The 26203-nt window shown below is 42.9% G+C and overlaps 1 protein-coding gene across 2 annotated transcripts in view; it reads right to left on the bottom strand.

The window, feature by feature from the left end:
• The window catches only part of APPL1 (adaptor protein, phosphotyrosine interacting with PH domain and leucine zipper 1), a 36812-nt gene extending 13056 nt beyond the window's left edge, over nucleotides 1–23756 (bottom strand). For both annotated transcript variants that reach the window (XR_012247792.1, XM_073644613.1), the window contains exons 1-16: nucleotides 23606–23756; nucleotides 22111–22209; nucleotides 19934–19993; nucleotides 19041–19112; nucleotides 17737–17824; nucleotides 17608–17649; nucleotides 16813–16871; nucleotides 16021–16167; nucleotides 15847–15929; nucleotides 14151–14309; nucleotides 13780–13968; nucleotides 9445–9487; nucleotides 7043–7099; nucleotides 4979–5067; nucleotides 3241–3423; nucleotides 3021–3067 (exon numbers count right to left, since the gene is read on the bottom strand). Coding sequence is in view for 1 of the 2 variants with exons in the window: in XM_073644613.1 (XP_073500714.1) it covers nucleotides 3021–3067; nucleotides 3241–3423; nucleotides 4979–5067; nucleotides 7043–7099; nucleotides 9445–9487; nucleotides 13780–13968; nucleotides 14151–14309; nucleotides 15847–15929; nucleotides 16021–16167; nucleotides 16813–16871; nucleotides 17608–17649; nucleotides 17737–17824; nucleotides 19041–19112; nucleotides 19934–19993; nucleotides 22111–22209; nucleotides 23606–23659 (1471 nt within the window). In the remaining variant the exon portion in view is untranslated. The remainder of the gene's footprint in view (nucleotides 1–3020; nucleotides 3068–3240; nucleotides 3424–4978; nucleotides 5068–7042; nucleotides 7100–9444; nucleotides 9488–13779; nucleotides 13969–14150; nucleotides 14310–15846; nucleotides 15930–16020; nucleotides 16168–16812; nucleotides 16872–17607; nucleotides 17650–17736; nucleotides 17825–19040; nucleotides 19113–19933; nucleotides 19994–22110; nucleotides 22210–23605) is intronic.
• Nucleotides 23757–26203: the final 2447 nt, after the last annotated feature.

Below are 26203 nucleotides of genomic sequence, written 5' to 3'. Positions count from 1 at the left end.
GTTGAAAGTCATATTCAGTGTGAATCACGAATCTGCATTGGGCAAGGTGATGATGCTGGAACTTTTGTTTGGTGCCGTTCCAATGAGATTTATAAAGATGACTGCATGAAGAGAACATGCAAATTTCCACAGTCATTGATGATATGAGGCTGCATGTCAGTTAAAGGCACTGGGGAGATGGCGGTCATTACATCTTCAATAAATGCCCCCAAGTTTACATTAATATTTTGGACAGCTTTCTTATCCCATCAATTGAAAGGATGTTTGGGGATGATGACATCATTTTTCAAGATGATAATGCATCCTGCCATAGAGAAAAAACTGTGAAAACATTCCTTGAAAGAAGACACATAAGGTCAATGTCATGGCTTGCAAATAGTCCGGATCTCAATCCAATTGAAAATCTTTGGTGGAAGTTAAAGAAAATGGTCCATGACAAAGCTCCAACCTGCAAAGCTGATCTGGCAACAGCAATCAGAGAAAGTTGGAGCGAGATTGATGAAGAGTACTGTTTGTCACTCATTAAGTCCATGCCTCAGAGACTGCAAGCTGTTATTAAAGCCAGAGGTGGTGCAACAAAATACTAGTGATGTACTGGAGTGTTCTTTTGTGTGTTTGTTTATCATGATTCCATATTTTTTTCCTCAGAATTGAGTGATTCCATCATTTTTCCCTCTGCTTGGTCTGAAAAAAAATTACCCTTACTGAGTACCACATTTTTTATCTTGATTTCTTTTAGTGTTTCTTAAAGCCCTAAAGTTGCCATTTGAAATGACTTTAGTTTTGTGCCATGTCTGTGATCTGCTTTTTTTCAACAACATTAAACAACTGAATGAACATCCTCCGAGCCCGGTGATTCCATAATTTTTGCCAGGGGTTGTATATACAGTTGTGCGCAAAAGTTTACCCCGGCAGAATTTTTCCTTTCTTGGCCTTTTTTCAGAGAATATGAATGATAACAAAAAAACTTTTCCTCCACCTATGGTTATTGGTTGGGTGAAGCCATTTATTGTCAAACTACTGTGTTTTCTCTTTTTAAATCTTAATGGCAACCAAAAACATCCAAATGACCCTGATCAAAAGTTCACATACCCCAGTTCTTAATACCGTGTTTTGCCCCCTATAACATCAATGACAGTTGAAGTCTTTTGTGGTAGTTGTGGATGGGGTTCTTTATTTTCTCAGATGGTAAAGCTGCCCCTTCTTCTTGGCAAAAAGCCTCCAGTTCCTGTAAATTCCTGGGCTGTGTAGCATGAACTGCGTGTTTGAGATCTCCCCAGAGTGGCTCAATGATATTGAGGTCAGGAGACTGAGATGGCCACTCCAGAACCTTCACTTTGTTTTGCTGTAGTCAATGACAGGTCTACTTGGCCTTGTGTTTTGGATCGTTGTCATGTTGGAACGTCCAAGTAAGTCCCATGCGCAGCCTCCAGGCTGTTGAGTGCTAATTTGCCACCAGTATTTGCTGATAACGTACTGCATTCATCTTTCCTTCAACTTTCACCAAGTTTCCTGTGCCTTTGTAGCTCACACATCCCCAAAACATCAGCGATCCACCTCCGTGCTTTACAATAGGATGGTGTTCCTTTTATCATAGGCCTTGTTGACCTCTCTCCAAATGTAAAGTTTATTGTTGTGGCCAAAAAGTTCAATTTTGGTCTGATCACTTCAAATTACCTTGTTCCAGAAGTTTTGAGGCTTGTCTCTGTGCTGTTTGGTGTAGTGTAGGCGAGGTAATTTTTGGCATTTGCGCAGTAATGGCTTTCTTCTGGCGACTCGACTATGCAGCCCATTTTTCTTCAAGTGCCTCCTTATTGTGCATCTTGAAACAGCCACACCGCTAGTTTTCAGAATGTCCTGAATTTCAGCTGATGTTATTTGTGGGTTTTTCTTTGCATCCCAAACAATTTTCCTGGCAGTTGTGGCCAAAGGTTTTGTTGGTCTACCTGACCGTGGTTTGGTTTTTACAGAGCCCCTGATTTTCCATTTCTTAATCACAGTTTGAAGGCTGCTGACTGGCATTATCAATTCTTTGGATATCTTTTTGTATCCCTTTCCTGTGTTATACAGTTCAACTACCTTTACCCGTAAATCCGTTGACAATTCTTTACCTTTCCCCATGACTCACAATCCAGAAACGTCAGTGGCTGGATGAAAGATGCAAGAATCTGTGTGGATCCCAGAAACTCACTCAGCTTTTATGCACACGCACTGATTACAAGCAAACAGGTCACAAGTGAGGTGTTACCTTTAGTAGCCATTCAAACCCATTTGTGTCAAATTCTGAGCATGTTATCAGGGCAAAATCACCAGGGTATGTGAACTTTTGGCTTCACCCAACCAATAACTATGAGTGGAGAAAAAGTTTTTTTTGTTATCATTCATATTCTCTGAAACAAGGCCAAGGAAGGAAAAATTCTGCCGGGGTATGTAAACTTTTGAGCACAACTGTAATTAGATGGTAAAAAAAAAATACAGAACTTTGTTAAAAAAAAAAAATAGTTGGTTTGTCGATTTACCCTTTTTTGGGTAAGGAACTTTTTTATTTTGTGCTCGTTTTTTTCACACCGAACTGATGTTTTTTATTGATACTATTTTGGGTTGCATAGAACATTTTAATCACTTTTTATTGCCTTCTTTGTGAGAGGTGCGGCAAATGAAAAATGGCAATTCTGTTTAGATTTTTTTGTCTCTAGGCGTTTACCAGACTTAATTTTATATTTTCACAGATTGGATGCGGGGATACCAAATATGTTAATTTTTTTTATTTTTTTAAACTGTGAAAATAGACAAGTTATTACAATTTATTTTTTCTTTTTTAGATATATATATTTTTTTTTATAAAAATTGCCTTTGTTGTTACTTTATTTTTAAATCCTCTAATGAAGATTGAACCTACAGTACTGCAGCACATAGAAGAAATGGTGCGCCCCAAGACGGAACGCCCCAGTGTGTCTTAAGTCAGTAAGGGAATATTGTGACCGTAGAGCTTGAATGTGTAAGCTTTGCATAATCATTACCTTCAGATTCAGATTTTTCTCCAGATTCTCCAAAAGGGTTTGTTCGTCTGTAAAAAAAAAAAAAAAACATTGACATTAGAGTGCAAGCTTCTATGGTGAATCAGAGCTTTCTCCATAAAGTGCTATGTAATGTTGGTGTTATATAAACAGGAATGAAGAAAAAAAAAAAAAAGTATAATATCCAAAGCTACAACCATGACACACATGGTACGGCTTGTACCTGCCGGATTGTCCAGGGGTCCTGGGTTGTCCAGATTGGTCTTCGCTGACTGGTGAAATTATGTCAAACTGGATAGGAGTATCTGGTGCTACAATGGCGTCCAAGGACATCGAAGTCAAAGCGGAGGAGTCGGAGCCCACCGAGCCGGTGCTGTTTGTGCGGGTGGTGCGAGGACGAGACTGTCTGTAAAGGAAAGTGTGAAACAATCAATTCTGCTCTAAATCGCAATGAGGGCATACGAGTGATGCTCGATAGACGCGGACGTAAAGTTTAGCAGCTCGCCAAGACATCGGAGTGGAGGTCCTCAGTGCTGCCGGCTAAACCTCACTGTACCGAGAAAATTGCCTTACAATGGAAAGAATAGGGAGGAGAACACAGCCAAGTTTCTCAGCTGAGCCCTCGTAATCCATCTTGGAACAAAGCAGTAAATATAAAAAGACAGATGTTTAACCCGTTCCCAATAAAGGGCGTAAAAAGTACATCTTAGGCCGGTTAATCAATTATGGAGCAGGCTCAGGAGCTGAGCCTGCAACACACCAGGCAGATGCCGGCTATGTTACATAGCCGGCATCTGCAACATTTAGTATGCGAAAACGAAAATTGGCCTCAGCGTGAACAGGTTAAAAATGCACAAATATGACCTGGCCAAAGAGGGTACCTTGTACCAGGTGGGTCTGACACATTGGTGCATTATACAGAAGCCTATTGATGGGCGCCGTATAATACCCCATTTACCCTATGGTAAGAGGATTGCACATTTGTAGCCCCATAGGTTATAGCAGATTGTTGGTGATCAAGCAGCGGCACCACCCTGTAATCAACTTACTGTGAACAAAACCTAACAAAAAGGGATGGTTTAAAGCATTAACCCCATTAAAACTTTACAGAAAGAAGGAAATTAAAGGGCTTTTCAAAAGTCTTTAGAGGGAAGGGACCATTGAAAAACTTTCAAACCCCTGCAGCTCCTCTCTGATGTAACGTGATGGGGCCTGCACCAATTAGCAGAAGACTGGGCATGCATGGCAGATCGCATGCTGGACCGCCGCTCTATTTATTCCCTATGGGGCTGCCGAGTGCTGCACTCGCCTCTCTTTCCGTCAGTCCCATAAAGAGTAGATGGAGCAGCAGTCGGGCATGCGAGGCTACAAATCAATTGTATTCCCAAAAGTGCAGTTCAGACCTCCCCCAACCCCCCCCCCCCCAGAAAAAATAAAAAAAAACTTAAAAACTTGTGGTCATGCTAAAAGTGACATATTTGAATTTGTGCCAAAAGATAAGACAAAGACAAGAATAGCTGAGCCCTCATGGTCAGGAGGTCACAGGACAGCGCCACAATCTTCACAGTGTCCGATTACCAGAGAAGATTTATCCTGAGGACTCGGGCTCCATAAGTGAATACCAGGTAAAGCTGCTGTCTATTCTTAAACAGCCAGGGTTGAGATCTGCTGCCCCTTTAATCCTGCCTCTACGATGACTGCAGTGTCTACACATCTTCCCCAGATACTTATCTATATATACACACACGTATATACCCTCCTCGTAATCATACCCTGCACCCACCATACTCCAAGTCAATATGGAACTTTTTGTAATGCAAAAGTTTTGACAAAGTTTTTCAAAGATCGTTAAACTTTTTTTTCTTTTTTTTAAACCAGAGAGGTGATTATTCTGAGCAGCGTAGCCCAAAAGAAAACTAAATAATTGATATCTGTCTTGACTGTCCTGAAGATTAACTTACACTGGCCGCATGCTCTCATGGCGTTGCTGGAAAGACGGAGATGGAGTCACCGCTTCTATGGCAGACTGGTTTACTCTTGCAGCAGTTTCCTGTGTTGGAAACATTCATTATTATGTAAAAAAATAAAAAGCACCCAGTTAGGTCAGGACACCACAGGGACAATTCAGTTCATGGTAAAGTTGCTAAAAATATCACAAAAAAAAAGAATTTATTCTTCTATGGGTAACAAAATTGCAAACATTGCAAAAGCACCTGACTTGGTCAGAGTATTTTGCATTGTCTGCAAGGATCATTGCCAACGTGTTAACCTAAATCATCCGAGAGATGGTAATGCCATAATTGTATAGAGAATCACATGAAGCTCTAACGCAAACCTTAAAAGGGGTTGTCCACTTTTGGGGACAATTTTTTTTTTAAATTAAAAATATTGCAGAGTTTGCCATCTATGGCCTCTGTGTTGCACTATTGCTAACTGCAAAATGAGTTAGCTGAGAATCTGTCAGTGAGCTCGTTCTGATGGTCTAATGAAGAAGTTTGGAACTCAGTTTTCTTTTTCTGAGCTCTTCTCAGCTGATTTAAGGCCAAAGGCTACAGTCTGTAAAAGCCAAAATTGTGCAACATAGTGAAAGACATTTGTAAAAAATATATATATGTTCCTAAAGGTGGACAACCCTTTTAGGGACTAATTCAAGTGAGCGCATAGAATCCATATTCACTCGTCAGTATTACAAACATAATTACCAAAACAATCAAAGGTCTCCGCACCCCAACATACAGAATCGCAAGCAGATCTGATGTTCTTGCTCCAGGACAAGAAACAAGGTCAGGCCGGGAAATGTGGAAGTAATATGGATGAGAATACAGGCAGCTATAGGACTGTCTGGGTTAAAGAGGTTGTCCACTACTTTAGCATTGATCACTTATCCTTAAGATAGGTCATCAATGTCTGATTGGTGGGGGGCCGGGTGTCGGACCACGACCAATCAGCTGTTGTCGGTGGCAGCCGCCGGTCGAAAGTACTCACTTGCAGAGTACTCACTCACTTTTAAAAATGCAGCGATACCAAATTGGTGTATTTTTTTTATTTTCTTTTTTTTAAAAGTGTAGTAGTTTTATTTTTAATGGGGCAAAAAAGGGGAGTGATTTGATTATTTGAACTTGTGTTTTTTGTTTTTTTTTTCATATTCTTTAAAACTTTTTACTGGATTAAATTAGTCCCCTTAGGGGACTGGCACAAGCGATCTAATGATCGCAGCTTCTTTAGCACTGCTATGTATAGCCAAAAATCACAATCTCCTACGCACGCCGGGCACAGACTAGTCTTCACAAGAGGGTTGTAATAACAGGCACAGGTGGGGGGGGGGGGGGGTGTTCAGCAGAATCCAGGCTGCCGTGGCAACCCACGATCAAGTCACGGGGGCGCCGATGGGAGAGTGGAATGACGCGCTCCATGCCGATGTATGTTAAATGCCGCTGTCATAGTTTGACAGTGGGATTTAACAGGTTAACAGTCGAGGGTGGAGTGAAGCTGTTAAAGGCATATGATGGCTGGACACGACATATAATGCAAATATACATCATGCTGTGAAGGGGTTAAAATACTGTGCAAAAGTGCAGAGCTCATGCCTGAGCACAGTGGTGAGCGGACCCCATACACTGTTGTGGACACTCAAGAAGGAGGCGATTGCTTCAGCACAGTCATCCGAGTGATTGACAGGAAGCTAAAGGGGCTAAAACATCTACAAAACTTTTAAAAGTTTAGTAACAGTTCAAGTAAACTTAAGTGACAAGTAAAGGCAAACTGACACAGATCTCTAGATTGGTCTTGTAGTTCCCATCTTGGACCATCGCACGTCTCTATGGACATTTATTGGTATATTTTTTGTATGGTCACTTAATGGACCTCAGATGACAGTCTGCCATATAACTGGCAAAACAGACCGTTCTGCCATGTCGCAGTTTGGATGTGATATTTCACGCTGCTCCATTTCATATATGGCATATTACATCTTGGGATTCTGTAAATTGCCATAGAGAAGTAGCATCTCTAGTACGGACACTCACCTCTGGATTCTCGGTCAGATAGATGCGCTTGGAGATGTTATTAATTGTAGTTATCCACTGCAACATAAGAAAGAACATGGGGTCACTGTCATGGAGAAGATGCATCACATATACAGACCCGTTAAAAAAAAAAAAAAAAATTGCTGTGTAATTATTTAACACCCGTAATGGCCTGGGGCGTATTAGTACGCTCCAGGCCATCACCCCCGGTTCAGCGGGGGCTCCGGCGCTGAGTCCGCACTGAACCGAGCACGTCAGCTGATTCTTACAGCTGACATGTGCCCGCAACAGCCGCAGGTGGGATCGCGATCCAACCACGGCTGTTAACCAGTTAAATGCCGCTGTCAATCTCTGACAGCGGCATTTAACAGCGCCACACCGGAAGCTCGGCATTAGCCCCGCCCATCGGTGCTGATCGCAGGTCACCTATGCGTGGACATGACAACCCGTTGTCTGCAACTGACCCCTGTGGTTGTCATGTCTCGCTTGCTATGAGCGCCACCCAGTTGTCGGTGCTGAGCACATGAGCATTTCTGCTACACAGAGGCGATCTGCTCATCGCCTGTGTGTAACAGAAACAATCAGATAAGTGCTGCTTCTAGTCTCCTATGGAGACTATTGAAGCATGCAGAAAGTGGAAAAAAAATGTTTTTAAAAATATTTAAAAAATATTAAAAGTTTAAATCACCCCCCTTTCGCCCCATTCAAAATAAAATAAAATAAAAAAACAAACACATATTTCGTACCGCCGCGTTCAGAATCGCCCGATCTATCAATATAAAAAAAGAATTAATCCAATCGATAAACGGAGTAACGAGAAAAACATTCTAAACGCCAGAATTACATTTTTTTGGTCGTCACAACATTGAAATAACATGCAATAAAGGGCAATCAAAACATCACATCTGCCTTAAAATGTTATCAATAAGAAACGTCAGCACGACGTGCAAAAAATAAGCCCTCAACCGGCGCCAGATCCCAAAAAATGGAGACGCTACGGGTCTCGGAAAATGGCGCCTTTTTTATTTATTTTTTTTAGCAAACTTCGGATTTTTTTTTCACCACTTAAATAAAAAAGAACCTATACATGTTTGGTGTCTATGAACTCATAATGACGTGGAGAATAATAATGGCAGATCAGTTTTAGCATTCAGTGAACGTGGTAAAAAAACAAACAAAAAAAAGTGGAATTGGATTTTTTTTGCAATTTCACCGAACTTGGAATTTTTTCCCGTTTTCCAGTACACGATATGGTAAAACCAGGGATGGCGCTTAAAAGTACAACTTGTCCCGCAAAAAATATTCCCCATATGGCCATATTGACCGAAAAATAAAAAGGCTATGGCTCTGGGAAGAAGGGGAGCAAAAACTGAAAACACAAAAACGGAAAAATCCAAGGTCGTTAAGGGGTTAAAGTCTTTCGCTTACAAAAAAGCTAGGCATTACCCGATACTGGAACATCTCCACATTACACCTCTAGGAGCTTCTCTGACCTCCTATTCTACATCCATAGGCATTAATATGAAGTCGGTCCCGTAACAGATTTAACAGCTTCTATTCTTCCAGGAAGACTTTCTACAAGATTTTGGAGAGGTCTGTGGAAATTTTTGCCCTTTCATCCAGAAGAGCATTTGTGGGGTCAGAAACTGATGTTGGGGAGACACCGGGCTCACAATCTCCATTCTAGGTGTTGGATGGGGTTTAGGTGCGGGCTCTGTGCGGCCGGTCATGTTCTTCCAACTCCCCCAACCATGTCCTTATGGACTTCGTGCACAGAGCACAGTTATGGGGATTAGAAAAGGGGCTTCCCCAAACTGTGCCCACAAAGCTGGAATCAAATGTCAAAAATTTCTTGTGCTGAAGCATGACGATTTAAAGGACCAATGCCGACTCCTAAAAAATGTAAGGGACCAATGCTGACCCCTGAAAAACAAGCCCATAGCATTATCCTCCTGCACCAAACTGTACAGCGGGCACAATGCAGTCAGGCGGGTAACTTTCTCGTGGCATTCACCAAACCCAGACTCATTCATTAGATGCCAGACAGAGAAGTGTGATCTATCACTGCACAGAACGTTTCCTCCAGAGTTCAGTGATGGCGGCTTTACACCACTACATCCGACACTCAGCATTGTGCTTGGTGATGTATGGTTTCATGCAGCTGCTCGGCCATGAAGCTGATTAGTTTTTTGTTCTTTTAGAACAACCCATTCTGTCACACATTAGCAAAGGCAGACGTCACGAGGAGGGGCTGAATGTTACACAATAGGACTAGATGAAAAACTGTAATTCACTAATTAATAGACATGTTTCAATACTGTTGTCTGTACAGTGAAGGTCAGAGATGTTTCATTTTATTTTCTATGTGAATGCACAGAAAATAAGGATGCAGATGTCTGTACCTCCTCGCTGTCCTTCCTGCTTTCTGCTTGTAGAATTACAGATCTGCAAAAACAGAAAAAAAAATAAAACAGATGCATACAATTATTATTCCCAAATATATTAAAAAATAAATAAAAAAGGCCCAACATTGTCCCCCATGTCCATACTGCCCCTATTAGGCTCTTCTTAAGGCACAAGCTAAAAAAAGGCCTGCAAGCATTTTGCCAATAGGATAATACACTGCACTAGAAAAATATTGCAGTGCATTATATGAGCGATCGAGAACACTGAAGTTCAAGTCCCCTAGTGTTACTACAGTAAAAGATGAAAAATAAAAAAAGTAAAAAAAAAATAACGTAAATGTTTTTCCCATTGAAATGCCTTCAAATGATATATATCTAATATATATACAGTACAGACCAAAAGTTTGGACACACCCTCTCATTTAAAGATTTTTCTGTATTTTCTTGACTATGAAAATTGTACATTCACACTGAAGGCATCAAAACTATGAATTAACACATGTGGAATTATATAGCTAACAAAAAAGTGTGAAACAACTGAAAATATGTCTTATATTCTAGGTTCTTCAAAGTAGCCACCTTTTGCTTTGATGACTGCTTTGCACACTCTTGGCATTCTCCTGATGAGCTTCAAGAGGTAGTCACCAGAAATGGTCTTCCAACAATCTTGAAGGAGTTCCCAGAGATGCTTAGCACTTGTTGGCCCTTTTACCTTCACTCTGCCATGCTCACCCCAAACCATCTCAATTGGGTTCAGATCTGATGACTGTGGAGGCCAGGTCATCTGGCGTAGCACCCCATCACTCTCCCTCTTGGTCAAATAGCCCTTACATAGCCTGGAGGTGTGTTTGGGGTCATTGTCCTGTTGAAAAATGAATGATGGTCCAACTAAACGCAAACCGGATGGAATAGCATGCTGCTGCAAGATGCTGTGGTAGCCATGCTGGATCAGTATGCCTTCAATTTTGAATAAATCCCCAACAGTGTCACCAGCAAAGCACCCCCACACCATCACACCTCCTCCTCCATGCTTCACGGTGGGAACCAGGCATGTAGAGTCCATCCGTTCACCTTTTCTGCGTCGCACAAAGACACGGTGGTTGGAACCAAAGATCTCAAATTTGGACTCATCAGACCAAAGCACCGATTTCCCATTGTCTAATGTCCATTCCTTGTGTTCTTTAGCCCAAACAAGTCTCTTCTGCTTGTTGCCTGTCCTTAGCAGTGGTTTCCAAGCAGCTATTTTACCATGAAGGCCTGCTGCACAATGTCTCCTCTTAACAGTTGTTGAAGAGATGTGTCTGCTGCTAGAACTCTGTGTGGCATTGACCTGGTCTCTAATCTGAGCAGCTGTTAACCTGCGATTTTTGAGGCTGGTAACTCGGATAAACTTATCCTCAGAAGCAGAGGTGACTCTTGGTCTTCCTTTCCTGGGGCGGTCCTCATGTGAGCCATTTTCTTTGTAGCGCTTGATGGTTTTTGCAACAGCACTTGGGGACACTTTCAAAGTTTTCCCAATTTTTCGCACTGACTGACCTTCATTTCTTAAAGTAATGATGGTCACTCGTTTTCTTTACTCAGAATTTGTATTATGGCAAGAAAAAAGGAGCTAACAGTCTATTCAGTAGGACTATCAGCTGTGTATCCACCTGACTTCTGCACAACACAACTGATGGTCCCAAACCCATTTAAAAGGCAAGAAATCCCACTTATTAAACCTGACAGGGCACACCTGTGAAGTGAAAACCATTTCCGGTGACTACCTCTTGAAGCTCATCAAGAGAATGCCAAGAGTGTGCAAAGCAGTCATCAAAGCAAAAGGGGGCTACTTTGAAGAACCTAGAATATAAAACATATTTTCAGTTGTTTCACACTTTTTTGTTAAGTATATAATTCCACATGGGTTAATTCATAGTTTTAATGCCTTCAGTGTGAATGTACAATTTTCATATTCATGAAAATACAGAAAAATCTTTAAATGAGAAGGTGTGTCCAAACTTTTGGTCTGTACTGTATGTATGTAAGTAATATATAATATAATATTCTAAAAAAAAAAATTTAAAAAATTGTTTGTCCCGTATATATATATATACATACACACACATATGCTGCTCCAAAAAATAAAGGGAACACTTAAACAACAGAAAATAACTCCAAGTAAATCAAACTTCTGTGAAATCAAACTGTCCACTTAGGAAGCAACACTGATTGACAATCAATTTCACATGCTGTTGTGCAAATGGAATAGACAATAGATGGAAATTATTGGCAATTATCAAGACACCCTCAATAAAGGAGTGTTTCTGCAGGTGGGGACCACAGACTACATCTCAGTACCAATGCTTTCTGGCTGATGTTTTGGTCACTTTTGAATGTTGGTTGTGCTTTCACACTCGTGGTAGCATGAGACGGACTCTACAACCCACAGAAGTTGCTCAGGTAGTGCAGCTCATCCAGGATGGCACATCAATGCGAGCTGTGGCAAGAAGGTTTGCTGTGTCTGTCAACGTAGTGTCCAGAGGCTGGAGGCGCTACCAGGAGACAGGCCAGTACACCAGGAGATGTGGAGGGGGCCGTAGGAGGGCAACAACCCAGCAGCAGGACTGCTACCTCCGCCTTTGTGCAAGGAGGAACAGGAGGAGCACTGCCAGAGCATTGCAAAATTACCTCCAGCAGGCCACAAATGTGCATGTGTCTGCACAAACGGTTAGAAACCGACTCCATGAGGGTGGTATGAGGGCCCGACGTCCACAGATGGGGGTTGTGCTCACAGCCCAACACCGTGCAGGATGCTAGGTCTTTGCCACAGAACACCAGGATTGGCAAAGTCGCCACTGGCGCCCTGTGCTCTTCACAGATGAAAGCAGGTTCACACTGAGCACATGTGACAGACGTGACAGAGTCTGGAGACGCCGCGGAGAGCGATCTGCAACCTACAACATCCTTCAGCATGACCGGTTTGGCAGTGGGTCAGTAATGGTGTGTAGTGGCATTTCTTTGGAGGGAAGCACAGCCCTCCATGTGCTCGTCAGAGGTAGCCTGACTGCCATTAGGTACCAAGATGAGATCCTCAGATCCCTTGTGAGATCATATGCTGGTGCGGTTGGCCCTGGGTTCCTCCTAATGCAGGACAATGCCAGACCTCATGTGGCTGGAGTGTGTCAGCAGTTCCTGCAAGATGAAGGCATTGAAGCTATGGACTCACCCGCCCGTTCCCCAGACCTGAATTTGATTGAGCACATCTGGAACATCACGTCTCACTCCATCCACCAACGTCATGTTGCCCCACAGACCGTCCAGCAGTTGGCGGATGCTTTAGTCCAGGTCTGGGAGGAGATCCCACAGGAGACCATCCGCAACCTCATCAGGAGCATGCCCAGGCGTTGTAGGGAGGTCATACAGGCACGTGGAGGCCACACACAATACTGAGCCTCATTTTGACTTGTTTTAAGGACATTACATCAAAGTTGGATCAGCCTGTAGTGTGTTTTTCCACTTTAACTTTGGGGGTGACTCCAAATCCAGGCCTCCATTGGTTAATAAATGTGATTTCCATTGATGATTTTTGTGTGATTTTGTTGTCAGCACATTCAACTTTGTACAGAACAAAGTATTCAATGAGAATATTTCATTCATTCAGATCTAGGATGTGTTATTTGAGTGTTCCCTTTATTTTTTTGAGCAGTGTATATATATATATATATATATATATATATACTCATTATTGGTATTTCTGTATTAGGAACAACTCGACCTATTACATTACCGTAATACTTAACCCACATGGTGAAGGCTGGAAAAACGAAATAAATTTTTTAAAAAAAATGGCAGAATTGGTGTCTCACATCTAAAAAATATAAAATAATAAGCAATCAAAAGATCCTATGTATTCTGTGGCAGACAATAAAACTACAACTCGTTCCACAAAAAAAAAAAAACTCTCACACAGCTCCATAGATGGAAAAATGTTAGGGTTCTTTGAACGTAGCAATATATATTTTTTTAAAGTGTTTTAATTGAGGAAAATTATAAAAAAAAAAAAAAAAAAAAAAAAAAAAAAAAAAAAAAGTATAAATAAAGTAACTCAGTAATCATACTGATCCTCAAAATAAAGTTAACACATCATTTATACTGCTCAAAGGACGCCGACTCCTAATGCAACGAGCAATACAAGAATTGCTGAATTTTGCCTTTTTTTTCCCCCAGAAAGCGTTAAATAATGAAAAAGTTATATGTACCCCAAAAAGGTGCCACGGAAAAAACAAGCCCCCACATGGTCGGAGGGAGACCATCCAGATGTGTGAGTATAAGGGGTTTTATATTGATACCAACTTTTTCCCATCGAAGGATGTGATTTGGAAGCAATATCTCCGATCTTCGGAGTCCACAGCCATCACGGAGCAGTTGTCTATGTCCATCACCAGACCGCCAGCCACGTCCCCCCTCGCCTGGCTCATCAGATTTCCTCCCTGAGTGAAGAAGTATTGTCGCTCCCAAGTGGAGGACACTAGCCCCGTCTTACTGAAACAGGAAAAGAAGCGGAAACTTAGTGGTGCAGGGAGCCGGTGCCATATTGCACGCAATGCGCATGCGTAATGCTACCAACAAACACATGGGCATCACACAGTACATTCAGGCCGCCACAAAAAAGGCACATATAGGCATATAGCAATGGTGCAAAAGCAGCGATAACTTTCTCATACTTGCGTATGTTGATGTAGCCGGCTTTCCTTGTAAGATTGCGGTTGACGGGAAGCTTCTTTGGATCCGGGTCGGGTAAGTACAAGGGCTCACTAGCCACCTCCATGTCTTGGATGGTTTGATGCATCGTCTCTATGTCACCGTCCATTTCTCTACGAACACTAAAATGGAGATAAGTCACTGATGAGAAAACCCCTTTAAAGGCTAAGTGCCCACGATGCAGAAATGCTGCATATTTTTTCCGCTTCTCCCTGGCAGGAAAAACGCATGCGGATTTTACATGCGTTTTTCCCCGACAGGTAGAAGCGTCTGTCAAGCGTTTTTGCATGCATTAATGCATGCGGGTTATCAAGTGCTTTTCCAAGCGATTTTTGCATCACTTGGAAAAGTGCTTGACAACTTGGTCACACTATATAAATCCATGCAACCGGCATGGATTTATATAGTGTGACCAAGTAATAGTTAAAAGAATAAGAATGGTAAAAAATAAAGATTATACTCACCTTCCGATGGCCCCCGGTATTATCTCCGCTCCGTCCGGTCTCTTGTACGGGTCGTGGTGGTGTGAAGAACCTACGATGATGTAGTTGAGTCATGTGACAGGTCACGCGACCGGTAGCGTGACCTGTCACATGACTAAATGACGTCATGGCAGGTCCTCCCACCACCGCAAGCCGTACAAGAGACCGGACGGAGCGAAGATAATACCGGGGGCCATCGGAAGGTGAGTATAATCTTTATTTTTTATTTTAAAATTCTTTTTTTTAACAGGTTCTATGGTACCCGGGTACGGAAGACAGTCTCCTCTTCTCCAAACCCGGGTACCATCCGCACATAGAAAAGCATATTATCCGTGTGTGCAAATGTGCTGACATGGATATTATGCGTTTCAATGCAAGCCAATGGCGGCAATTACGCTGCGTGTCCGCAAAATTAATGGACATGCTGCGTATTTTTCCACAATGATAATCCGCAGCGGAAATTTCCGCAGGATGTGCACAGCACATGCGGATTATCATTGGGGACCATGGGGCACGTATTACCAAGCGTTTTTGCTGCAGAAATTCCGCGGTAAAAAAGCTTGAAAAACGCATAGTGGGCACGCAGCCCAACTCCTTCACGCCGAGGCAAATTTCCGTTTTGCTTTTTTGTTTTTTTTTTATGTTTTTATCTCCCCTTCTTCCAAGAGCCATAACTTTTTTTAGCTTTCTGTCCACATAGCCGTATTAAGGCTTGCTTTTTTTTTTTTGCAGGCAGGAAGAGATGTAATTTTGAATGACACCATTCACGTAAAATTGCAAAAAAAAAGTGCAATTCCACAATTGTTTTTCGGGGTTTTTTATTTACCATGTTAACCAAACAGTAAAACTGACCTGCCATTGTGATTCTCCAGGTCAGTGTGTTACATGCTGCTGTCAGTGATTGACATCAGAATTTAACAGGTCAACAGCCTCTCCGCTCCTCCTGCGGTGGTTAAAGGCACATGATGGCTGATTAACAGCAATCATCTGCCGGGAAAGCTGTGGGCTTGCCGTGCGAACCCACATCAAAGGCAGAGATACAACATATGACGTAAATGTACGTCATATGTCGTGAAGGTGTTACGTTATGTTTGTTAAAAAGATCTGAGCCAAAAAATAGCCGATTTTAGCTATTAATCTACTTCTCCTTTGCGATGTATCTGCTTCTCATACTCACTTCTGCACACTTGTAGAGATGTTGGCCATGAATTCCTCCAGCTGACCATTCAGGTTCTCCGAGCCCATCTTAAAAAAACTAATCTGAAAAAGAAAAAGAAAAAAAAACTATTGAACATCGGACAGATTTACATGGATTTTTTTTTCTACCAGCCCAAATCTAAGGTGACATTACCTGCGCTTGCATGTAGCCTAAAAGCGGCTCCAAAATGGCAATCTTCTTCTTGTATTGGATGGTGTTCAGTGCACAGAAATAATGCATCATGGTCTGGTGCTGCTTCTTCCTGGCCGTGTACACGTCTTCTGTGGCTTCAAACTTGGTCTAGAAATAAAAGTCAGATGTCGGCTCATATCATAACTGCAAAGCCAAGAAATTCATGGGACCCAATGCCAAAAAAAATCCCAAAAACAACAACAGCTGCATATTAGCTCTGCTCCATCCATAGGTGGCTGCACAGTAAGTCAAAGTGTAAACTTAGAAAGCAAAAGCCAATGCAAAGCTATCTAAACTTTATTGAATAACAAAAGTATTCAAAATTAGAAAGAGGAGGTGAGCTGTGACATCTCCTATTGTGAATGATGGATCCTGTGTTATCTACTGTATATAGGGGTGTTATCAGTCATTGTACAGGAGGAGGAGGTGAGCTGTGACATCCCCTATTGTGAATGATGGATCCTGTGTTATCTACTGTATATAGGGGTGTTATCAGTCATTGCACAGGAGGAGGAGGTGAGCTGTGACATCACCTATTGGGAATGGTGGATCCTGTGTTATCTACTGTATATAGAGGAGTTATCAGTCATTGTACAGGAGGGGGAGGAGGCGAACTGTGACAACACAAGATCTACCATCCACAATATGTGCTATCAGCCGTAGAAGGTGGAAATGAAAGCGGATCCATAGGAAAAAGGAAGAAAAATGAAAAAAAAAAGCTACATAACATTTATAAAAAAAAACAACAATTACCCTTTCATTCTCTCGCTTCTTAGACAACCGGCTGTATCTGTTGATTGCTACATCGTGATCTAAGATAAAAAGAATACACGGATCACTCATCACATCACTGATTATAATACGGAAATATAACAATATAATACATCACTATAGATGGGAATCAGGACTTTTCACCAAAGCTGTTAAAGGGGTATTCAGCAATTACCAAGCAGGGGGTCTGTGAGTGCTTCACTTCCTCCCAGCTGCAAGACCACGGTGGTCAGAAGTGGCCGGAAATGTGCCGGGCAGCTCCATTCAACCCCTTCATGACCAGGAGAATTTTAGTTTTTGCACCTTTTTTTTTTTTTAAATTTATATCCTCCCCTTCTTAAGAGCCATGATGACCTACCGGCTCTGATCCAGGCAGCAACTGTTGACCAAACAGGGCGGTTCCCACACTGCAACCGTTTAGATGTTGCTGTCAAAGACTAACAGTGGCATCCGAACGGTTAAATTGCAGCGATCTGAACTAGATCTATACGCCCGACTTTGGAATTTCTTATATGTCCTACATCGGGAAAGGCGTTAAGGTCTTTGGCTCTGAGGAGAATAGCCGAGCCCGCTGTACATTGTATATACTTGTCAGAAATGTCACAATTATCCCACCCAACGAGAATATCTGGGCTTCATTTGCAAAAAGAATTAAAGCTGCGGAGTCTAATCCTCATCATTCCACCCGGCAATGTAAAATACTACACGTCCAGCTAAGTATGTAACATATCACATATCCTGGTGTCTATAAGTAACGCACAGATAACACTTACGTACCATTACTGGAAATCTGGAAAATCTCCTTTAAAGTCAGGATTTCTGTCATGTAAAACAGAGAAGAAAACAGTCGCTTCATGTCACAGCAGCAAAAATAAGTGCGGCGCTCCGGCTATGTACAGCATTTACCTTTTAAATCCCTCTCTTTAAACTGGCTAATGGGAAACATCATGGCGTCCGCCAGCTGCGTGGATAAAACCGCGTGGCACGAGCTCAGCTGTGGGTAGAAAAGATGAAAGTCACACTCGCAAATAATGTAGATGGGGTGGCATCTCAGGGGTTAAAAATGGCGGCGGATCCAAGTTCTCTCCGATCCCGGATGCTGGAGCTGACTCTTGGCTGTAATAGACGACCCCTAGTAAAGTGGCGCCGGAAATGTACATCAGATGGCGCCAAGTTGTTAAAGGGTTTGGTAGATCCCCCCAAGGACTGTGCAATACGAAGGATGTACTATTATATCCTGGAGCGGGCTCAGGAGTAGAGCTAGCTCCATACGGGGAAGGTGCTGACTGTATTGTACAGCCAATATCTGGTGTAACAGCAGCAATCAGAGTTGGCTCTGATCGCTTCTGTTTAACCACTTAGATGCCACACTGAGTACTGTATTTAAGTTGCAAAGAATTGCCATCCAGGTACTCCTGTGAAGCCATCATAGGAGACTGTGATTTTCACTATATCCTGCAATGCTGTAGTATTACAGTGTGTATTGTACAAGCGATCAAAGAATCACAGGTTCCAGACCCCTAGGTGAATTAAAAAAAAAGAAAGAAGTGTAAAAAAGTTTTAAAAAATATTTAAAAAAAAAAGAAGATATTTTAATTTGGAAGTGAATTAAATTTAAGTAAATAAATAAACAAACAAACAAACATGTCTGAAAAAGTCTAATCAACGTTATTTAAACTGTAGGGTGAACAACAAAAAAAAAAAATCTACTTTTTCTCCCCAGTTACGCAATAAAAAGCGATAAAAAGATTGTATATAACCCCCCCCCAAAAAAAAAAAAAAAATACCAATAAACACTACAGTTCGCTAAAAATCAAGCCATTCTGCAGCAATGGAAAAATAAGAAAAAATAAAGTCACTGATTTTGGAAAACGGCAGCACAAACTTTTTTTTTTTTTTTTTAACAAAGTTCTGATTTTTTTCAGCACTTAAAGAAAAAAAAAATTGTATATGTGTTTTTCCATAATTGGCCCGGTAAAATGAATGGCGCCATTGAAAATTACAACTTGTGAAAAAAAACAAGCTCAGGTACGGCTATGTAGAAAAAGAAAAAAAAAGAAACGGCTCTTGAAAAAAGGGGAAGGAAAAAAAACTAAAAATTTCCACGACAGGAAGGGGTGAAAGGAAAAACATAGATGTTGCCAAATAACTATATATTCCTCACTTGAACCTAAAGGGTGAGCGGATACGGGTGTATCTGTAAGACTTACTTCATCAATGACTTTTGAAAACTGTTGTAAAGTTGAAGTCATCACCTCATCGTCGCCCCCTAGTGGAAAGCGCTGCAAATACAAGCACACATGGTATATAATATAATGTGTAGGTAGATGCAGCTGCGGTAAGTTCTTCCGCTACAACCAATAATATAGAATTGTGATGCGTTTCTTTTTGCAGTAAAGAAACAAAAAAAAATAGATATTTTTAATTGAGAATTAATCAGTGTACGACAATCTGTACTTTGCACTGAGATTATAACACCCAGCACGCACTTAGGCCGGGCTTATCTTCACCCATAACATAGGTTAAAAGAGCGATCAAAGTGTGATATGAATAGTTATCCACATTCCAGTAGAAAGTGACGACGCATATGGCCACGTTCACACGTTGAGGACACGTGGCAGAGATTCTTGTTCTCTATTTGCAAACCTCAGATAAGACCACCTGGCCCCTGTTTGGTGGTCCGGCCAGGGGGTTCGGACATAAGCCCCAAAAGGAACCAACGAATGGGTGCCATAACGCAGTGTGAAAGCACCCTAAGGCAACAAGCTGCAGCAGGAGCTGCCCCCCACTGTTAGGATAAGAAGCACGATAACCCCGCCCCCGAGGAACAGCCAAAATTGTAAAGGCTCAAGAAGAAAGCAACGATCAAAACATAACTATCCAGAGGATATCCCCTGAAAATGCGATAATGGGTCTCACTGTGTGCAAGCTGATAGCAGTGCAGCAGCATGCCCAACCCCACTACACTCACAAAGGGGGACTCAGGGACCCCAGTTCACCTGATATCGGGGGCTTCAAGGCGCATTCACTGGAGAGTCAATATATTTTGACTTTGAAACAACCAACTAAAGTCAGACATACTGTTCTACAACTGTCCACATACCTGCTTCTCGTACTCTTTCAATAGTTTGGATGTCAGGTGAGTGGCGGCACTAAGTTCATTCTGGTGACACAAAACAACAAAGATCATTAAACATAAATAAAATAATTATTAATAATGATGTGGTTATTCATATTAATAATGTTTTTACTGGAGGTATAGAAAACGTCACAATATAATTAAAGGGTTATTCCCATATTTAGAAGTTATCACCTATCCAACATTGGTATTTGGTGGGGGGCCTACTGCTGGGACCCCTCCCCCTCACCCACAACCACCGATCCCAAGAATTGGACTCTGGAAAGCCCAGTCTGAATGAAGCAGTCATTGAGTATGCATACCTTCGCTCCATTCGCTTTCTATGGGAATGTTGGAAAAAGCTGAGCTTTCAACATCGCCATGTCTGGTAGTCGCATACGACCATCACTCCTTTCTGATCAGACATTTCAGAGCCCCCTCCTCTAATTGTGTGGAGGTTTCAGAGGTCAGTCCATTACTGATCAGCTAAAATACCCATTCATTTCCCAAACGCTGTGTCTGGTTAGGTGATAAGGTTGTGTTCACATGTTGTGTTCTCTGCTGCTATTTCAGAAAATAAAATCCACATCCACAATGTATAGACACAGTCGAGATGGAAACAGCTGCAATATCCTTCTTGTACATAAGTGATACTTCTACAGAAATGGGCATTATAATTACATTTACTCGGCGCATACAACACTCGTCTTGTAAGAATCAGAAGGGAAGTGAAACGTGGTAGTGTTGTCATCATGTTAACCACAATACTGCCTTTAAGCAACTTATTTCTCACCATTACTTCTTCTCCACAAGTTTAGATATTTCAGATTTGAGGTTGTTTTTTTTGGCTTGATTTACAAGTCAGCGAGTGAAAATATGATTTTAAGCCTTTACAGATCAATGCTCCACTAGTCACTAAGAGTAATGTAGGAAAATTAGACCAAATGTAATAAACTAGTAGAACGTTCCAGAATGGTCCATCATTATGATCAATGGCTTTCTGCCAGTCTAGTAATTTTTTTTTTTAAATCACACTTTTCAAAATCAATTTCTTCAATCGATTCACTGAACTAAATGAAATAATCGAGAATCAAGATGGTGGTAATTTAAAGAAAATCTGTCAGTAGGTTTTTGCTATTTAATCTGCGAGCAGCGTAATGTAGGGGCAGAGACCCTGATTCCAGGGATGTGTCATTTACTAGGCAGCTTGAGGTAGTTTCAATACAATCAGTGTTTTATCAGCAGGAGATTATCACTAGAGGACTAGGTGTCAGGTGCAGACAAGTCAGGCTAATCTGTATAACCCCGCCCCCACCACTGATTGGCACAGAGTACACAGGAAGCAATCAGTGGTTATACACAGCTCAGCATTCGGAGCTCTGCAACATTTACATCAGATTAAACAAGGATTCTATCAAAATTGCACCAAGTAGCCCAGTAAGTGACACGTGCTTAGAATCAGGGTCTCTGTCCGTACATGATGCTGATCTCAGATCTCATAGCAAAAAAGAAAACTGCTGACAGATTCCCTTTAAAATACGTAACTGCAAAAATTGTCAAAATAAATCACAACTATAAAAAAAAATTAAGTAAACAATCAAAAAGTCATCTATGTATTGTCAATGTTAAAAAAGGGGATTCCTAAGACTAACATTGATGGCTTATTTTTATTATGGCCGACCATGGCAATAGTGATGCTCATCAGATATCCTTATTAATTTATCCAGCAATAACTCGTATTTAACTTTGTATCATAACCAAAGAATTGTTACAGATGCAAATTGACAGAATAGTTGAAAATAACAATGTTAACATTTCGTTCCTCCCGGATTTTGGTCATAGTGGTATTCTGCCAGTAAGAAGTAGAGAAGAAAGGAAACAATGGTTCCCAGCAGCTAAGGACATATTCTCAGTGCTCAGAGTCCAGTGGGCGGTCCTACTTACTGACTGTGCACACAGAGACAACTGTCAATCATTGATAGTTCCACCCACTGGACTCCCAAGCCCAGAAACCGCAGAGATTTCACTGAAAAAATACAAGTAATACTGAATCTTTTCCCATAAATCTATAGATCATTCTGCTCAGCTACTCATGTATGCAACAGGTTCCCTTTAATTTCCTACAAAGCCCCTTTAATAATAATATATAAAGTAGTTAGTACCTGGGCATCGTAAATCCTGCGCATGGCATGATAGAGCTGGCTGCAGTAACTGGAGATGGCAGCAGCATCCTCCTCGAACACTCCTAGGAGAGATCGGGTCTGGAAACAAGGACAGGTCTGGTGTAAGCGGCTGTGTAATTATTCGGCACAGATGATAATTCAGTAACTATCAGGTCACGATAGACATTCCCTGCCGAGTCATACCATTACAGGAAGAGGGGCTGTGATCAGTGAGGTGGGAGCCTGCTGCGACTACTGCGGGAGTCAGACTGTAGTGGCTCTGCTGTGACTACTCAGGGGAGTAGGGGCGGCTGTGACTATTGGGGTCAGAGGTCACTAAGATTATGGAAGAATGAAACATGCTGAAAACAACACTCAATGAAGCATGGCGGGGGCTCGGCGGTGCCTACAGTGAAAGATGGCGGGGTACCTCGGCGATGCCTACAGTGAAAGATGGGGGGGGCTCGGCGATGCCTACAGTGAAAGATGGCGGGGAGCTCGGCGATGCCTACAGTGAAAGATGGCAGGGGCTCGGCAGTGCCTACAGTGAAAGAGGGCGGGGGCCTTGGCGATGCCTACAGTGAAAGACGGCGGGGGCCTTGGCGATGCCTACAGTGAAAGACGGCGGGGGCCTTGGCGATGCCTACAGTGAAAGACGGCGGGGGCCTTGGCGATGCCTACAGTGAAAGACGGCGGGGGCCTTGGCGATGCCTACAGTGAAAGAAGGCGGGGGCCTTGGCGATGCTTACAGTGAAAGATGGCGGGGGGCTCTGCGATGCCTACAGTGAAAGATGGCGGGGGGCTCGGCGGTGCCTACATTGAAAGATGGCGGGGGCTCGGCAGTGCCTACAGTGAAAGATGGCGGGGAGCTCGGCGATGCCTACAGTGAAAGATGGCGGGGGTTCCGTTGTGCCTACAGTGGCGCATGGCAAGATGGACTCAATAAAGTATCAAGAAATCCTAGGAGAAAATATCATGCCTTGTGTGAGGAAGCTGAAGTTTTAGGGGCTCATTGGACCTTTCAAGAGGAAAGTTTGAAAATGTGTGTGTTAGTATTGAGGACATGTCTCTGCACTGCCTGACATTGTCCAAGCAGCGTCACCAGTGGCAGACCGCACAGGTTCACACCCATTTCACAAGCGGCAGAATGGTTACACCCAGTTGTCAAATTCTGCATGCATTTCCAGGAGGAGCAACAGGGGAACGGCACCACACACCGTAATGAGAGAAGGCGCTGGGAGCAGACACGTTTCCTATGTTAGATGAGGCAGGAGAGGTGACAGATCAGGAGGAATGTCATCATCACCGCTTCACCTGTCAATCATCATTCTGCAGCAATTCCAGCAGAAAAGTTGTCCCTCAACTATAATTCTAGCACTTGATGCCCATGAAGAGGGGGGTGAGGGCCCATAATGCTGAGAGATTGCTCCAGTCAGAAGCTGACGTCATAAAATGACGTCAAATTCACTCTACCTCCCCCAGCCAGAGCCCTGACCTGAGGACTGTCCTCCAGCGTCTCCTCGATGGGAAGTTTATCGGTACCGAGCATGGCGACGGAGGAACCGAGGAAACGAGACACCACAACCGGAGCGACAGCAGCTGATTTACATCCAGGAGCGCACACAGCGGATGTCCCGCCTCCAAACCAGCTCATTGGTTAGCAGGAGCCGTCACTCAACAATGCTGTAGGCTCATTGGTGAATCGAGGCGCCAGTCACTGCGTTGCTATGGGGGCGGGAACATAGGAAGTTATCGTGACGGCCGGGAATGGGAGGAGGAAGGACAGTGATACAATGTGTCTGGGATGGAATGTTCACACACTGGAGGCTTCCACTGCGTGCACCAGCCCACAGGACATGCACCCACATATAGAGCACCTACACTGGGCCACACCACCCTCACTAGTGCCAGGGTCACTGCCCCTGAAAGGGTCACCTCATATATGAAGGGTGCCATGTACGCGCGCTGTGCCCTCAGAATATATGTGGAACTCTCCGATCACAGCAGTTTAACCCCTTAGATGCTTCTGTTAGTCACAACTGCGGTTGGAAATGTGGTGGGGAGAGTTTCCGCTTTGACACCTGTCGCCTCCCTTACCCTCCCCACAACGTGATCTTGGGGTGCTGCTCACATCGTTGTTGCTGCTGGGTCCTACTGAAGGCCCCCGTATCACCCCTATATCACTACAAAGGAGAGCGGTCATTTTGAAATAAACTGCAGTATTACAATGTATTGTACAAATGATTGCAGGTTCCAAATCCCTTGAAAATGATAAAAAAATACATATATTCAGCCACGAGCATAACTGACCAAACTAATAAGATAACATAATATTTATCCCGTATGGTGAAGGCCGAAACAAAACAATATATAAACGAGGTAGAATTGCTGTTTTCAGTCAGAAAATGGCCATGATAGAGCAGGGGCGGATATACAATTGGTGCAACCTGTGGCCCAAAAGGTTAAGACGTAGGGATGAGCGGAGCAGTGGAAGTTCAGGTTCTGGTACCCTACCTAAACTCTTTTTCTCACTTGCTCTTTTTCTCTCTCAGGCTATGTGCCCACGATGCAGAAATGAAGCAGAAAATTTCTGCAGCATTTCTGCATCTCCCTGGCAGAAAAAACGCATGCAGATTGACAAGCGCTTTCCAGGCGATAGCATCACTTGGAAAGTGCTTGACAACTAGGTCACACTATATAAATCCATGCAAACAGCATGGATTTATACAGTGTGAACCGTAAAAATTAAAACAAATCAAGCTATACTCACCCCCGAGGCCCCGGCGTGGCTGCAGCGCTCGTTCCTGTCTGGTTCCCGGCTGCCGGCATATCGCGAGACAGAGCGGTGAAGGGCCTGCGGTCACATGACTGTGACGTCACCGCAGGTCCTCAAGCGATGCCGGCATTCAGAGAGAAGCCGCCGGACAGGTGAATATAACTTTGTTATTTTATTCTTTTTTTACAGGTACAATGGTACCCCGGTCTGGATGAGAGTCTCCTCTCCTCCAGAACTGGGTACCATCTGCACATAGAGACGCATAGAAGCCGCTTGTACAAATGTACAGTCGCGGTTTCTATGCATTTCAATGCAAGTCAATGGCGGGAGTTCCGCTGCGCTTCCGCAAAATTAAATGACATGCTGCGGATTTTTGTACGCAGCATAAACGCTGCGGAAAAATCCGCAGCATGTGCATAGAACATGCGGAATCCCCTTGGGGATCATGGGGTGCGGATTACCTAGCGTTTTACAAGCGTTTCCGCTGCGGAAATTCCGCAGCATAAACGCTTGAAAAACGCTATGTGGGCACCCAGCCTCACACACTTTTTCTCACTTGCTCTTTTTCTCTCTCTCGCTCTTTTTCTCTCGCTCGCTTGCTCTTTTTCTCTCTCTCGCTCTTTTTCTCTCTCTCGCTCTTTTTCTCTCTCTCGCTCTTTTTCTCTCTCTCGCTCTTTTTCTCTCTCTCTTTTTCTCGCTCGCTCTTTTTCTCTCTCACTCTTTTTCTTGCTCGCTCTTTTTCTCTCTCACTCTTTTTCTCGCTCGCTCTCTCCTTTTCTCACTCGCTTGCTCTTTTTCTCTCTCTCGCTCTTTTTCTCTCTCTCACTCTTTTTCTTGCTCTCTCTTTTTTTCTCACTCTTTTTCTTGCTCTCTTTTTCTCTCACTCTTTCTCGCTCGCTCTTTTTCTCTCGCTCTTTTTCTCTCTCGCTCGCTCTTTTTCTCGCTCGCTCTCTCCTTTTCTCACTCGCTCACTCTTTTTCTCTCACTCTTTTTCTCGCTCGCTTTTTTTCTCTCACTCTTTTTCTTGCTCACTCTTTCTCTCGCTCGCTCTTTTTCTCGCTCGCTCTCTCTTTTTCTCTCGCTCTTTTTCTCTCTCTTACTCTCTATTTCTCTCTCTTATGTCCTCCCTGATAATACAGTGAGCCTATTAAACTCTTGCAGCATGGTTAAACCCATAGAAATCTATGGGAGCTTTACATTGTATACCCTTATATTATGTATAAGTGTATGGACCACGCCTGCTCACTGCTGTATACAGAAACTTATGAATTCTGATGCCCACCAGAGTTTTACCCAATTCCAGCAACACTGCCCTGC

This window comes from Phyllobates terribilis, unplaced genomic scaffold, assembly GCF_046119375.1.
Source record: "Phyllobates terribilis strain yellow unplaced genomic scaffold, ASM4611937v1 Scaffold_8__6_contigs__length_399053987, whole genome shotgun sequence".
Classification (NCBI taxonomy): Eukaryota; Metazoa; Chordata; class Amphibia; order Anura; family Dendrobatidae; genus Phyllobates; species Phyllobates terribilis.
This window is presented reverse-complemented; position numbering and strand designations above follow the sequence as displayed.